This window comes from Pseudophryne corroboree, chromosome 6 (genome assembly GCF_028390025.1).
Source record: "Pseudophryne corroboree isolate aPseCor3 chromosome 6, aPseCor3.hap2, whole genome shotgun sequence".
NCBI classification, from domain to species: domain Eukaryota; kingdom Metazoa; phylum Chordata; class Amphibia; order Anura; family Myobatrachidae; genus Pseudophryne; species Pseudophryne corroboree.
In genome coordinates, this window is record NC_086449.1 from 721,053,641 (window position 1) to 721,067,458 (window position 13,818).

General features: G+C 45.0%; 1 protein-coding gene across 5 annotated transcripts in view; it reads right to left on the reverse strand.

The window, feature by feature from the left end:
* Positions 1–13,818, reverse strand: part of CLINT1 (clathrin interactor 1) — a 209,729-nt gene that overhangs the window by 38,288 nt on the left and 157,623 nt on the right. For all 5 annotated transcript variants that reach the window (XM_063928398.1, XM_063928401.1, XM_063928397.1 and 2 more), the window contains 3 exons: positions 6,549–6,657; positions 4,015–4,179; positions 1,486–1,663 (listed from right to left, as the gene is read on the reverse strand). In XM_063928398.1, coding sequence (XP_063784468.1) covers positions 1,486–1,663; positions 4,015–4,179; positions 6,549–6,657 — 452 coding nt within the window. The remainder of the gene's footprint in view (positions 1–1,485; positions 1,664–4,014; positions 4,180–6,548; positions 6,658–13,818) is intronic.

A 13,818-nucleotide genomic window follows, 5' to 3' on the forward strand; every position in this document is an offset into this window, starting at 1 on the left:
ATATAAATGGTATGGTAAATTTATTTTGTTCAGGAGAGCTCACATTACTGAATATATGTTATCACCAGCAGAGGGAGCTATTGCTACACCTGAAACATCTTTCTATTATGATTGCTATACAAGGGGGGGAGGGCTACCCTTCCCAGTAAATGGCGCCAGGAAGAAATAATTAAAATGGCCGACACTGAAAATTTTTTGTCACATCATGAGCTAAGTATACAATAACTATTTTTAAAACCAATATGGGGATGCGCGCTTATGTCTGCTAAGCGCTTGCCCCTTATGTTACTGTGACAATTAACTTCAGACTGGTCGGGAGCTCTATTTCCTGAGCTACAGCCCCTTCTTCCACACGCGGCTGAAGCTCTCCTCAGCCGTGCGGGACACCGCAGCCGCTATGGTGTGCCGCGCGCGCGCTACGGGGCCGCTAAGACCCGTAGCTGCGCCACTCCAGGACTTCCCCGCGGCTCTCTGAAAAGGCGATGCACGCTACGGGACCGCTCACCCAGTCCCGTAGCGCTGCCACTGTCTCCCCCGGTAACGCACGCCACGGGACCTGTCACTAAGTCCCGTAGCTGCGCCCCTGCTAGTCTCCCCAACTGTCTCACTCAGACCCGCAGTGGCGCTTCATTCATCCCGGACGACGCCCGCTACGGGACTTCTCTTACCCCTCCCGTGGCGGCGCCGCTCCTAAGTGTGAAAGTAATGTATGCCGAGGCACAGCTGCACCAGGATCGCATGGGGAGCTAGAGGAGAGGGGGGGGGGTGTAATTAAAGATGCTACACAAACCTCCTGTGGGGCCTTCTTCTATATTAAAAACCCTCTCTATACTCACAGTTGCTGGTAAGGAGATGCAGACTCCTTCAGTAGGAATCATTGTCTCCACTCCTGGACTTTGTCCCCCTTTTATTAGGGGGACGCAGCCTTTTCATCTGGTAAAGCCTGCACCCCCTTTCATCTAGGTGGGATCGGGCATTTACCATTCTGTAATCTTAAACCTGCACCCTCCTTTTGGTTAGGAGGGATTGGGCTAGTAAAAGAAAGGAAAAATAAATAAATAAAAGAATAATTCTTCATGGGAACAAGAGCTCCCTTCAGTGCCTGTTACCTCCTTGGCACAATTTTCCAAACTGAGGCAAGAGGGATGTGAAGGGGGAGGAGCCGGCTGTGCAGACAATGCTAATTTTACATTGTGCCACACCTCCGGTTGCAAGCTTCACACCCCCTAATGTCTCATGGAATGCTCCAGTGTCCCCTAGTGGATGAAAGAGAAATAGTAAAGTGACAAAAAAGAACATTTCATAGACTGGTCCAATATTCAGCCCATCAATTCCCTAGGACAAGTGATATCAATGAGGCATGAAGTGCCTCCAACCTCAGCGATGTTATTACATCCAAACAAATAGCTAAGCTACATTCTCCCGAATATGAAGCTTGGGCCCACAGAACGTGGCCTTACCCTCTGCAGGTGACAGATCACTCACCTGCCTCTCTCGGGAGAGTCCTCTCTGTCTTTCCTTCTAAACTTGCTGATGGTATCGTCTATGGTGCTCCCGATCTTGTCGCTCAGCTCCCCCAGCTTGTCGCTGAATGGGAAACCTGGCTTATTTTTATCCCATTCCTCATCCCATTTAGATTTAGGCTCAGTGTCATATCGCTCATCTGTAGGACATCAAGCACACACGGGTTAAGGTGCCAGGGCACAGACACACCACACCAGAGAGATTACATACACGATTCAGCAGGAAGAAAAGGAACTAGACGTCCCTTCAGAAGGGTGTACTACGGTATGCCGGAGCTCGGCTGGCTCCCAGCATACCCTGTGATCAGCCGTAACCAAGTACAAGTGAAATCTTTTATACAGGACACCGGAATCAGAGGTGGTGATCAGTGGGGCACATTTATGAAAACTGGTGTACAGGTAACTGCATTAATCTGTCTGTAACCAGGGATTGACTTTCGCCATCTAATTGGTTGCCAAGTATAACCTGTGCTCAAGTTTTCATAAAAACTACTAAGCGTCTTTATACGTGAAAGAGAAAACTTATCTCTGAGTAAATCATTTGGGGGGGGGGGGGAGAACGCATTGGTTCCAGGATCGCCCTGTCAGGGACAGTCTGTAAGAAATGAGGCTGCTCACCGCCATTATCTACAAGCGATTCTTACTCAGGCAGAGGAAGGAAGCAGATTAGCGAGGTACAGATGCAGAGACCCGGTGTCTGTGCTGCGCAGACGGCGGGTCGAGTTTGGACACAGCGGACTGAAATAGCGGAAGCTGGAGAGGCATACTGCAAGGAGAGTACTTTTCTTTTGCTATATTTTATAAAGAAAAGGTTACATATTATGAAGAAAATCAAAGGAAGTCAAAGCTGGCTGGTGCCATGAGACTATACTCTGTTCTCTTAATGCTGGTGCTGACTACGTGGAAAAATAATGCAGACGCAACACATAATTAATATATAGAGTGTATATCTACAGTTATTGTAAAAGAAAAGTGTGTGTGTGTGTGTGTAGGGGTGTGTGTGTGTGTGTGTGTGTGTGTGTGTGTGTGTGTGTGTGTGTGGGGGTGGGGGTGTGTGTGGGGGGAGGGTGTGTGTGTGTGTGTGTGTGTGTGTGTGTGTGTAGGGGTGTGTTAAGTAATGTAAGACAGACTGAGGCAATCAGACACTCTCCTGCTGTGGTGAACTACAAGTCCCACCACATATGACAAAAGTATTTTATTAGTTACGTCAGGGATATTCATGAACATGCATAGAACTGTAGCTCACCAGCTTTTAAGGGTTTTACTGACAAAGCGATGCATTGTAAAATCTGGAGCTTCTCATCGGGTTTATGGTAGAAATTTAAAAGAGCAATGTTTCTACTAGTAAGATACAGCTAGAAAAAGCAGTGCCCTTTTAAATATCTGGCATAAAGACAAGAAGTGTCAGGCTGTAGCTTTGTAAATAAACCCCCAAGTGGATGAAGGTGGGTCCTCCCAGTTTAATATATGTTTACGGTGTCTTGTATGTGACCAAGAACTGTAAACCTATGGATGGCACATGCTTTGTGCTTACTGAGTGACCATACCATTTCACCTTCGAGGACCACAGCTTCTCTAATAGACTAGGTTCCCTTACATACAAGATCAGAGGCGAGACCATAACTATACGCTGTACTATGGTATAAATGCATCTCTCTCTTCCAAAATAAATAAATAGTATTATATATACATATATACATATATACACACACATATACATACATATACATACATATACATATACACACACACAGCACCACCACCACCACAGCATTGGAGACATGTCTCTTGTACAGAGCCAGCACAGTAAGAATGTATTATAAAACAAACTGCCTGGGTACACTACACTGTATCACATATTATTGAGCAAAGTAAGAAATCCTTCCGACTACAACAGGAATGGCGTGGACAAGCAGCTTTATAGTTTAAAACGCTTTTTAGCATGCCAAGTTATTCTGCCTCCATACAAACAATAATATTACTGTATAGTTCCACCATGTTCCTGATTAACATCAGAGAATAAAGCCATATAAAAGTGCTTAAATAAACATTATTATTTACATACGTTTACCACATATCCAAATAAACAGATTTAATTCTATAATAATTTTGATATCCCTCCAGGAAGATAAAATATTATCTACAGTATCTCTAGCTATCTATATAGATCGATCTATCTATTTCCCTCTTTCTATCCCTATATAAAATACTATTGCTAGAAAATAGCAACAACATTCCCAACCGCTGCTCCTTGCTGTAGCAGTATAAGAGAAAATGTAACTATTACATGGCCTTCTCCTACAGGATGAACTTGGCTGCTGTTCTAGCCACAGAATGTATTTGTTAGTTAAGGTGCAGACCATGAGCACTCATGGTTTATGTAGTAAACAGAAGGGTGACTTTCATTGCAGTATGCCCATACAATGCCAAGCTATAAATCACTGGTTCCCACTGCCCATAGCCATTTGTGCAGCACACACACAGTACTCACTGTATCTGAACCCCCCAGCACTCTCAGACGAAACCCCAATATATTTGTCCTTGTTTTTCTTGGCTTTCTTCCTCTCCTCTCGGAGCCGGTCATCGTCCTGGACAAAGTCAACCATCTCCTTCACTTTCTGCCGGATGTTAATACCTTGGTCTTTGCCGTTTTCATCTGCAAAAATTGAACAGTTATTGAAAAACCACTGAATATCCCCGAGTGATACTGTAGTGCTTAGTTCACTATGGTAAAAGGCTGATGCCACTCCCATACATCTGTTCTACTGCTCGTAGTGTTCCAATAGTCTGAACTAATCTATTAGTCTTCAACAGGTTGGGTTCTGCTAAAGGAGACAACTGCGTAATAGGCTATGAAAAGGGTAAGAAGCACACCTGAAACAAGCAGGTATATACTGCCCACTTATTATATTTGCAATAATTCAACTACTGTATATGGAGGTTATTAGTTAACAATTTAATATTCAGGAACCTTATAAATATTTCCACAGTGCAAGGTTTAAAGGAACGCGGTTCTATCTTTTTCCCCATGACTCACAGGGAAAACATTAGTGATGTAACAGCAGCTACAATGACTGCAGTCTCACGGTGCAATTCAATGAGCCGCAATGTGTGGCAGTTCCCTATATCACAGATAATTATGGCAGAACACCTCTCCTGTTATAGGTGCAAGGTAAAATAATAAGTGGCGTTGTGTCAGTGATGTGCCGCAATTACGTGCGTTTCCACGTCACTCCGATGACACCTCGCAGGGTTCATGTTTCTCTGTAGCTTGACAGCACTGTCTAGGGACAAAGTGTACTTACGTAAAATGCCTTCTAACAACACACATACATATTATATATACACACACATATATATATATATATATATATATATAAATAAATAAAATTTCTGATATCATAGGGCTCCATTCAATTCTGGACAGATTCTCGCAGACTGAACAGGGCGCTGCCAGAACCGGCATTCTGTGTCTAAAATGTGCTGGCGTAATAATGTTTCCACCGCGCTAAGGGCAAAAATCAGAATCGCACCAGTACTTTTGTCGGATTTCTGATCACACCCTCGGTGGGGTGCGAGAAAAAATCCTCTCGTCGGGTGTCACAGTGCGCTGAATTGAATGTCACCGAGAGCTAAATCCGGGCGCTATTCAATCCACACTGAATTGAATCAAGCCCACAGACTCTTAGCACAGGGCATAAGCTTTTACCCATAAACCTGTGAAAGCTGCAAAACACTACATTTACTAAGGGACAATTTGTATTGTAGAAAAAAAATAAAAATTGTTGCCTGAAAATGAACAAGACTACTACAGGTTGAGTATCCCATATCCAAATATTCCGAAATACGAAATATTCCGAAATACGGACTTTTTTGAGTGAGATAGTGAAACCTTTGTTTTTTGATGGCTCAATGTACACAAACTTTGTTTAATACACAAAGTTATTAAAAATATTGTATTAAATGACCTCCCCGGCTGTGTGTATTAGGTGTATATGAAACATAAATGAATTGTGTGAATGTACACACACTTTGTTTAAAGCACAAAGTTATAAAAAATATTGGATAAAATGACCTTCAGGCTGTGTGTATAAGGTGTATATGTAATATAAATGCATTCTTTGCTTATATTTAGGTCCCATCGCCATGATATCTCATTATGGTATGCAATTATTCCAAAATACGGAAAAATCCCATATCCAAAATACCTCTGGTCCCAAGCATTTTGGATAAGGGAGACTCAACCTGTACTTGGCCCCTGAAAGAGTTAAAACTGCTGAAAGAATAATATATATATATATATATATTTTACAGCTTCACGTGCCGCCTCCTCCTCATTAATACACCTCCACTCCTGTCCCCATTGAAGACAACGCGAAAGCACGCACAAAGAGCCAATTTCTAGCAAATTAACACATTTTACTGGACAGACTACACACAGTACGCTTCAGCGTCTTAATTGCTGATAACCTGGCTGTGAGAGAGCCAGCCGCCTCTTTGGAGTAGACAAATATTACGCCTGCCGCCTCCACTGTAGCAAACCACCCCCCCTTTTTTTTTTTATTAAATATGAATGCATTAAAAACACACCCTGGCTTTCCTTTGCACTGTAAATATTATTTGGCGTAGGCTAGAGGGATAGTGAGGTAAAATAAACCCAGCTTCAAACAGCCGTTCTTGTGTGTTGGAGGGCCGACCTTTTTCCTGGTGTATAATTAAAGCGCTCCCTTTTCTTTCTGCCGCCACAGGGGACCAGCCTCTGGTGCATATATTAATATAAACCTAGGCCGCTTGTGTTGTGCTGCTTGTGTTGTTATTGGGTTTCTCCTCTCGGCAAAAGTTCTTCTCCTCGCTAATTAATACTCTAGGGCCCCGTGTCTTGGAATCTGTTCTTCACACAGCCTGCAGCGGCTCGGGCCCAATTAGGCCTCTGCAGCCTGTGAAGACGTTCGGGTGAGTGACAAGTCCAACAACTGCTTTAATTTGCTCCCTCCCAACAGTTTTTTTTTTTTTGCTAATACTCACCTACAAAGTGGTAATTTTCCATGGATCGTAAGTCATAAATGTGCTCCCTGGCGCTTGTGACGACTCGCTCCGATCCGTTCCGTATGAGGTACGCCAGCAGCAGCATGGACTGGAGGAAGGGGAGAGAACAGGGATGTGCAAATTAGCAATTTCAGTCTGCAGAAGTGAAGCTGGAGCCACAGTGAAATGATGGTGATCTGTAACCTTTCCTCTCCCAGGACAGCAATATATGTTACCCATAAGGTTAGGATGATCACAGCGGTGGCAATGGTGGCAAAGTACCTTGTGGCATTTACTTCTACTTGCCCCAAATGTAACATGTCAGATATATGGTATAGTCTCATTAATATCAGCCACATGTCTTTACCATAACTCAGATGCATCAGGCTTTATGAATTTTGCAGTAGTCACAGAAACAATCATCTCTATAACGTATGACTGACGGGGGCAGAAACTTCCTTATGGCGTGTGTACTTTTAGATATGTTGGTCAGTTTATTTTACAGCCTGCGGGTGTCATCGTTCCTGCAGCTGTATACAGAGGAAATGCTTCGTAGTCAATGACAACCACACTTGGCAGGCTAGAAGGTGGTATAAAGTTAATCAAAACGTTCACAGGTGTATTCATAACTTCTGAATGTTTTGCTGCAGTGATGGCCTGTGGCCACTGCTGACCTCGGCTCTAGATGAGAAACACAGCGAATATACCCAACACTAGCACTTACAGGATCTAAATCAGACTTTATTTTGTATAAATGACAGACTGGGATGTTTTAAGTTTATACACTACCAATATGCTGAGATAGGAAGCCACCACAATATGAAATTCACATACTTTATCAGCTTTCTTTTATCCTGAGTCGCATTTGGTGCTAGCGTGCATCAAATAAAAATGTTTCCACCTTGTGTACATTCTCAGATTAGAACCCATTATATCAAAATAGGGTCAGTGTGTTATACCATACATTACAGTGGCTCTGACACAAGTGCCAACCATGCACACACTGATATCGGGTACGTTTTTTGATAACGCTGCATATAAGGTGCCAACGCAAGTGCGGTGACAATAACGATCAGCAGGAAGGGTGGCGTGCACAGATAAAAGACCTCCCCCAACAGAAATCACCTCACGTGTCTGTGACTTTGATTTATTGGACCATTAATAAAAAAAGTACACACATTGGAAGCAGACATTTTCCTAATTGAACCTTATAGAAACGAATGATAGAGGCCAATACTAACCAAATAGCCACGAGGTACCAGTTTCTAGCGAAAGCTGCCCTGCACGGGCTGTGTGTAGGTGACAGCTGCAATATACGTATCTCTGCCACTAAATGGACAGGACTGAGGTGGAGGGCGGTCATGTGCTGTCTCTTCTGCGTAGTCCTCATTGTGCGCTTGCTTCACCTCCCCACTGTGCAGTGCGGACGGCTATAGTAGCGTTTTGTCAGTAGAGGACACTAATAACATGCGATCTCTTTCTACATTTCCTTTCACTCGTCCAGGAGCATTACAGTAATTGCACATTCTGCGGGATTCACCGGCGTTAAGCATATGGGGCAAAGACACAGAAGCTATTAAATGTGAATTATGGAGCAGGTCATGCTTCCAATTGACTCCGCTAGCGAATGAAACTGCACATGACTGGAGACAAGTGTGTGGGATGGAAGTCGGAGCGTGTGCTCAGATGTGCTTCCTAATCAACATACAGATGGAAAGAAAAATGGCTGAAATTTCACAGATGGCAAAATATGTCTAAGTGTACTCCTAGAGCAGGGGAGGTCAGCAAGGCAACATCTACAGAAAGGTCATAAAACTACGGGTGTCACCATTACAGAGAGTGATTTCTCATTCAGTTTACTTTTAATACTTAAAGGGAAAAAAAAAAAATCACCATATGTAACCGATTTAACAGGCCTCTCTCCTAAGCAGAAAAGATATCTTGCTATGATAAACTGCACTGCATTCTAAAAGGTGCCCGAGATCTTCTATATCCTGCAATCAGCCGACACAAGGTGTCTTATCAAAATCACAAATAATCATCCACATTTAGAATATGCTGGATACACTCTACATGGCCAAAAGCCTGAGGACTCCCGGACATTACCCCCATGTGTCTGTTGAACATCTAATTCCAAAACCATGGACTATGGAGCTGCCCCCCTCCCTGTTACTGCTGCAAAAGCCTCCATGGTCCTGGGAAAGGTGTTCACTAAATTTTGGACCATGACTGCGGGGACATGCATTCATTCAGCCACAAGAGCATTAGTGAGGTCAGGCACTGGTGTTAGGATTGCAGTCAGGGTTCCAATTCATCCCTAAGGTGTTTGAGGAGGTCAGCTGAAAAAGGAAGTTGCCACAAAGGTGGTGGTATGTGGTAACATCACTCGTACCTCAGTGACATCACTAGCATTTAGAGAGTTGATGAAGCGGAATAGTAGTCCAGCTCACAACATGTATGACTCCACTACATGTAGACAGGTCCAAGTGTCTTCCTGTATGAAACTTATCATTATACTGCCGACATTTGTATAGATGGAGGCATGCAGAGTGGAACGTTATAAAATGCTGCTCTGGACAGGAGAATACATTTCCCGCCATAAGCAGTGCTGTCATCAACTATCTGAATGCTCACAAATGGCCAAACAAGGTTTTTGTTGGGGTATTCAATTCAGCACGATATGGTGCCAGTCGCACACATTACAGTAGTACCAGCATGAAGTGCGAGGCAAAATGTGTGATGTGGACGGACACAAATTGCCATTCCGGAATGCTTCCATCGCATACAAACTGTGTTGGATACACGTGGATAAGAAATATTTCACATAAAACAAACACAGGTGTATCCAAACTTAAACCGATAATCTAAGCAGGCCGGAAGTAGATTGCAGAAAGTGAGCAAAGTTACCAGCACTCTCAGTCAGTTTGCTGCCAGCCCCCCTCCACCCCCCACCCTTCGCAGTTCTGAAACGGAGATTTCACTGCACAAAAAAAAACCCAGAAGGAAATGTTAGTAATAAAAGGAGAAAGCCTGGACGAGCCCGGCAGCTAATCCTCAGAAGAGAGGCTGGATGTATAACTAGTGTGTGTGAACGCATTAAATATTAACGGGAACAGCTCTCTGGGGAGAACAGGGAGTGTGTGCACGGTGCACCCTGCAGGCTGCGTTACTGAACCGCCAGCTTCCCGTCACCCTCAGCAGCAAATCATCTGCTGTGTAACATACATCAAACCTGAGAGCATGTGTGTGTATGATACATATGTGAACAAACATTGCACAAGTATTTTATCTCTCAATACATGTGTAGCTAGAAAGGCAAAACACTGTACAGTATTGTCAATTATACTGCTCTCACACTACAAGGATGCAAAGCGCTTTTCCATCTCCCACCAAGGCATAAATGATGCTTCTGGTTTAATATTGTAACTAGGGAGTATAAAGCAAAGAGAAGCCATGAACTGAATCCATACCGGCATATGGTATTAAAGGGCAATTACCAACACAGCGGGATATAAAGACCACTACATTTGGCTTATTTCAGGACTACTAATGCTTACCTCCCAACATGACCCTCTCCAGGAGGGATACAATGCTCTGCTTCTGGACTTTTCTCTTAATGTATGATTGCTGGCACCTGTGTTGAACAGGTTAATGGATAAGAAAGGTGTTTCAGCACAGGTGATGGCAATCATTTATTAAGAGGGAAGTCCAGGAGCAGAGCATTGTGTCCCTCCTGGAGAGGGTCATGTTGGGAGGTATGCGTAGTACATGTAGATATACAAGTATAACACACAGAGGAACTTGCCAAAACTTTGCAGAAAATATCAGATACAGAATAGAGCCTTGCACTGAGCCGTACAAGTGTCCCATTGTATATATCTTTATATCTTCCAAGGTAAGGGAAAATAAGAATTTACTTACCGATAATTCTATTTCTCGTAGTCCGTAGTGGATGCTGGGAACTCCGTAAGGACCATGGGGAATAGCGGCTCCGCAGGAGACTGGGCACAAAAGTAAAAGCTTTAAGACTACCTGGTGTGCACTGGCTCCTCCCCCTATGACCCTCCTCCAAGCCTCAGTTAGGATACTGTGCCCGGATGAGCGTACACAATAAGGAAGGATTTTGAATCCCGGGTAAGACTCATACCAGCCACACCAATCACACTGTACAACCTGTGATCTGAACCCAGTTAACAGCATGATAACAGAGGAGCCTCTGAAAAGATGGCTCACAACAATAATAACCCGATTTTTGTAACAATAACTATGTACAAGTATTGCAGACAATCCGCACTTGGGATGGGCGCCCAGCATCCACTACGGACTACGAGAAATAGAATTATCGGTAAGTAAATTCTTATTTTCTCTGACGTCCTAGTGGATGCTGGGAACTCCGTAAGGACCATGGGGATTATACCAAAGCTCCCAAACGGGCGGGAGAGTGCGGATGACTCTGCAGCACCGAATGAGAGAACTCCAGGTCCTCCTCAGCCAGGGTATCAAATTTGTAGAATTTAGCAAACGTGTTTGCCCCTGACCAAGTAGCTGCTCGGCAAAGTTGTAAAGCCGAGACCCCTCGGGCAGCCGCCCAAGATGAGCCCACTTTCCTTGTGGAATGGGCTTTTACAGATTTTGGCTGTGGCAGGCCTGCCACAGAATGTGCAAGCTGAATTGTACTACAAATCCAACGAGCAATAGTCTGCTTAGAAGCAGGAGCACCCAGCTTGTTGGGTGCATACAGGATAAACAGCGAGTCAGATTTTCTGACTCCAGCCGTCCTGGAAACATATATTTTCAGGGCCCTGACTACGTCCAGCAACTTGGAGTCCTCCAAGTCCCTAGTAGCCGCAGGTACCACAATAGGCTGGTTCAAGTGAAACGCTGAAACCACCTTAGGGAGAAATTGAGGACGAGTCCTCAATTCTGCCCTGTCCGTATGAAAAATTAGGTAAGGGCTTTTATAGGATAAAGCCGCCAATTCTGAGACACGCCTGGCTGAAGCCAGGGCTAACAGCATTACCACTTTCCATGTGAGATATTTTAAGTCCACAGTGGTGAGTGGTTCAAACCAATGTGATTTTAGGAACCCCAAAACTACATTGAGATCCCAAGGTGCCACTGGAGGCACAAAAGGAGGCTGTATATGCAGTACCCCCTTAACAAACGTCTGAACTTCAGGAACTGAAGCCAGTTCTTTCTGGAAGAAAATCGACAGGGCCGAAATTTGAACCTTAATGGACCCTAATTTTAGGCCCATAGACAGTCCTGTTTGCAGGAAATGCAGGAAACGACCCAGTTGAAATTCCTCTGTAGGGGCCTTCCTGGCCTCACACCACGCAACATATTTACGCCAAATACGGTGATAATGTTGCACGGTTACATCCTTCCTGGCTTTGATCAGGGTAGGGATGACTTCATCCGGAATGCCTTTTTCCTTCAGGATCCGGCGTTCAACCGCCATGCCGTCAAACGCAGCCGCGGTAAGTCTTGGAACAGACAGGGTCCCTGCTGGAGCAGGTCCTTTCTTAGAGGTAGAGGCCACGGGTCCTCCGTGAGCATCTCTTGAAGTTCCGGGTACCAAGTCCTTCTTGGCCAATCCGGAGCCACGAGTATAGTCCTTACTCCTCTCCTTCTTATGATTCTCAGTACCTTGGGTATGAGAGGCAGAGGAGGGAACACATACACTGACTGGTACACCCACGGTGTTACCAGAGCGTCCACAGCTATTGCCTGAGGGTCCCTTGACCTGGCGCAATATCTGTCTAGTTTTTTGTTGAGGCGGGACGCCATCATGTCCACCTTTGGTTTTTCCCAACGGTTCACAATCATGTGGAAGACTTCTGGGTGAAGTCCCCACTCCCCCGGGTGGAGGTCGTGTCTGCTGAGGAAGTCTGCTTCCCAGTTGTCCACTCCCGGAATGAACACTGCTGACAGTGCTATCACATGATTTTCCGCCCAGCGAAGAATCCTTGCAACTTCTGCCATTGCCCTCCTGCTTCTTGTGCCGCCCTGTCTGTTTACGTGGGCGACTGCCGTGATGTTGTCCGACTGGATCAACACCGGCTGACCCTGAAGCAGAGGCCTTGCTTGACTTAGGGCATTGTAAATTTAGCCCTTAGTTCCAGGATATTTATGTGAAATGACGTTTCCATGCTTGACCACAAGCCCTGGAAATTTCTTCCCTGTGTGATTGCTCCCCAGCCTCTCAGGCTGGCATCCGTGGTCACCAGGACCCAGTCCTGAATGCCGAATCTGCAGCCCTCTAGAAGATGAGCACTCTGCAACCACCACAGGAGAGACACCCTTGTCCTTGGAGACAGGGTTATCCGCTGATGCATCTGAAGATGCGATCCGGACCATTTGTCCAGCAGATCCCACTGAAAAGTTCTTGCGTGGAATCTGCCGAATGGAATCGCTTCGTAAGAAGCCACCATTTTTCCCAGGACCCTTGTGCATTGATGCACTGACACTTGGCCTGGTTTTAGGAGGTTCCTGACTAGCTCGGATTACTCCCTGGCTTTCTCCTCCGGGAGAAACACCTTTTTCTGGACTGTGTCCAGAATCATCCCTAGGAACAGCAGACGTGTCGTCGGAATCAGCTGCGATTTTGGAATATTTAGAATCCACCCGTGCTGTCGTAGTACTACTTGAGATAGTGCTACTCCGACCTCTAACTGTTCCCTGGACCTTGCCCTTATCAGGAGATCGTCCAAGTAAGGGATAATTAAGACGCCTTTTCTTCGAAGAAGAATCATCATTTCGGCCATTACCTTGGTAAAGACCCGGGGTGCCGTGGACAATCCAAACGGCAGCGTCTGAAACTGATAGTGACAGTTCTGTACCACAAACCTGAGGTACCCTTGGTGAGAAGGGCAAATTGGGACATAGAGGTAAGCATCCTTGATGTCCAGAGACACCATATAGTCCCCTTCTTCCAGGTTCGCTATCACTGCTCTGAGTGACTCCATCTTGAATTTGAACCTTTGTATGTAAGTGTTCAAGGATTTCAGATTTAAAATAGGTCTCACCGAGCCGTCCGGCTTCGGTACCACAAACAGCGTGGAATAATACCCCTTTCCCTGTTGTAGGAGGGGTACCTTGATTATCACTTGCTGGGAATACAGCTTGTGAATGGCTTCCAATACCGCCTCCCTGTCGGAGGGAGACGTTGGTAAAGCAGACTTCAGGAACCGGCGAGGGGGAGACGTCTCGAATTCCAATTTGTACCCCTGAGATACTACCTGCAGGATCCAGGGGTCCACTTGCGAGT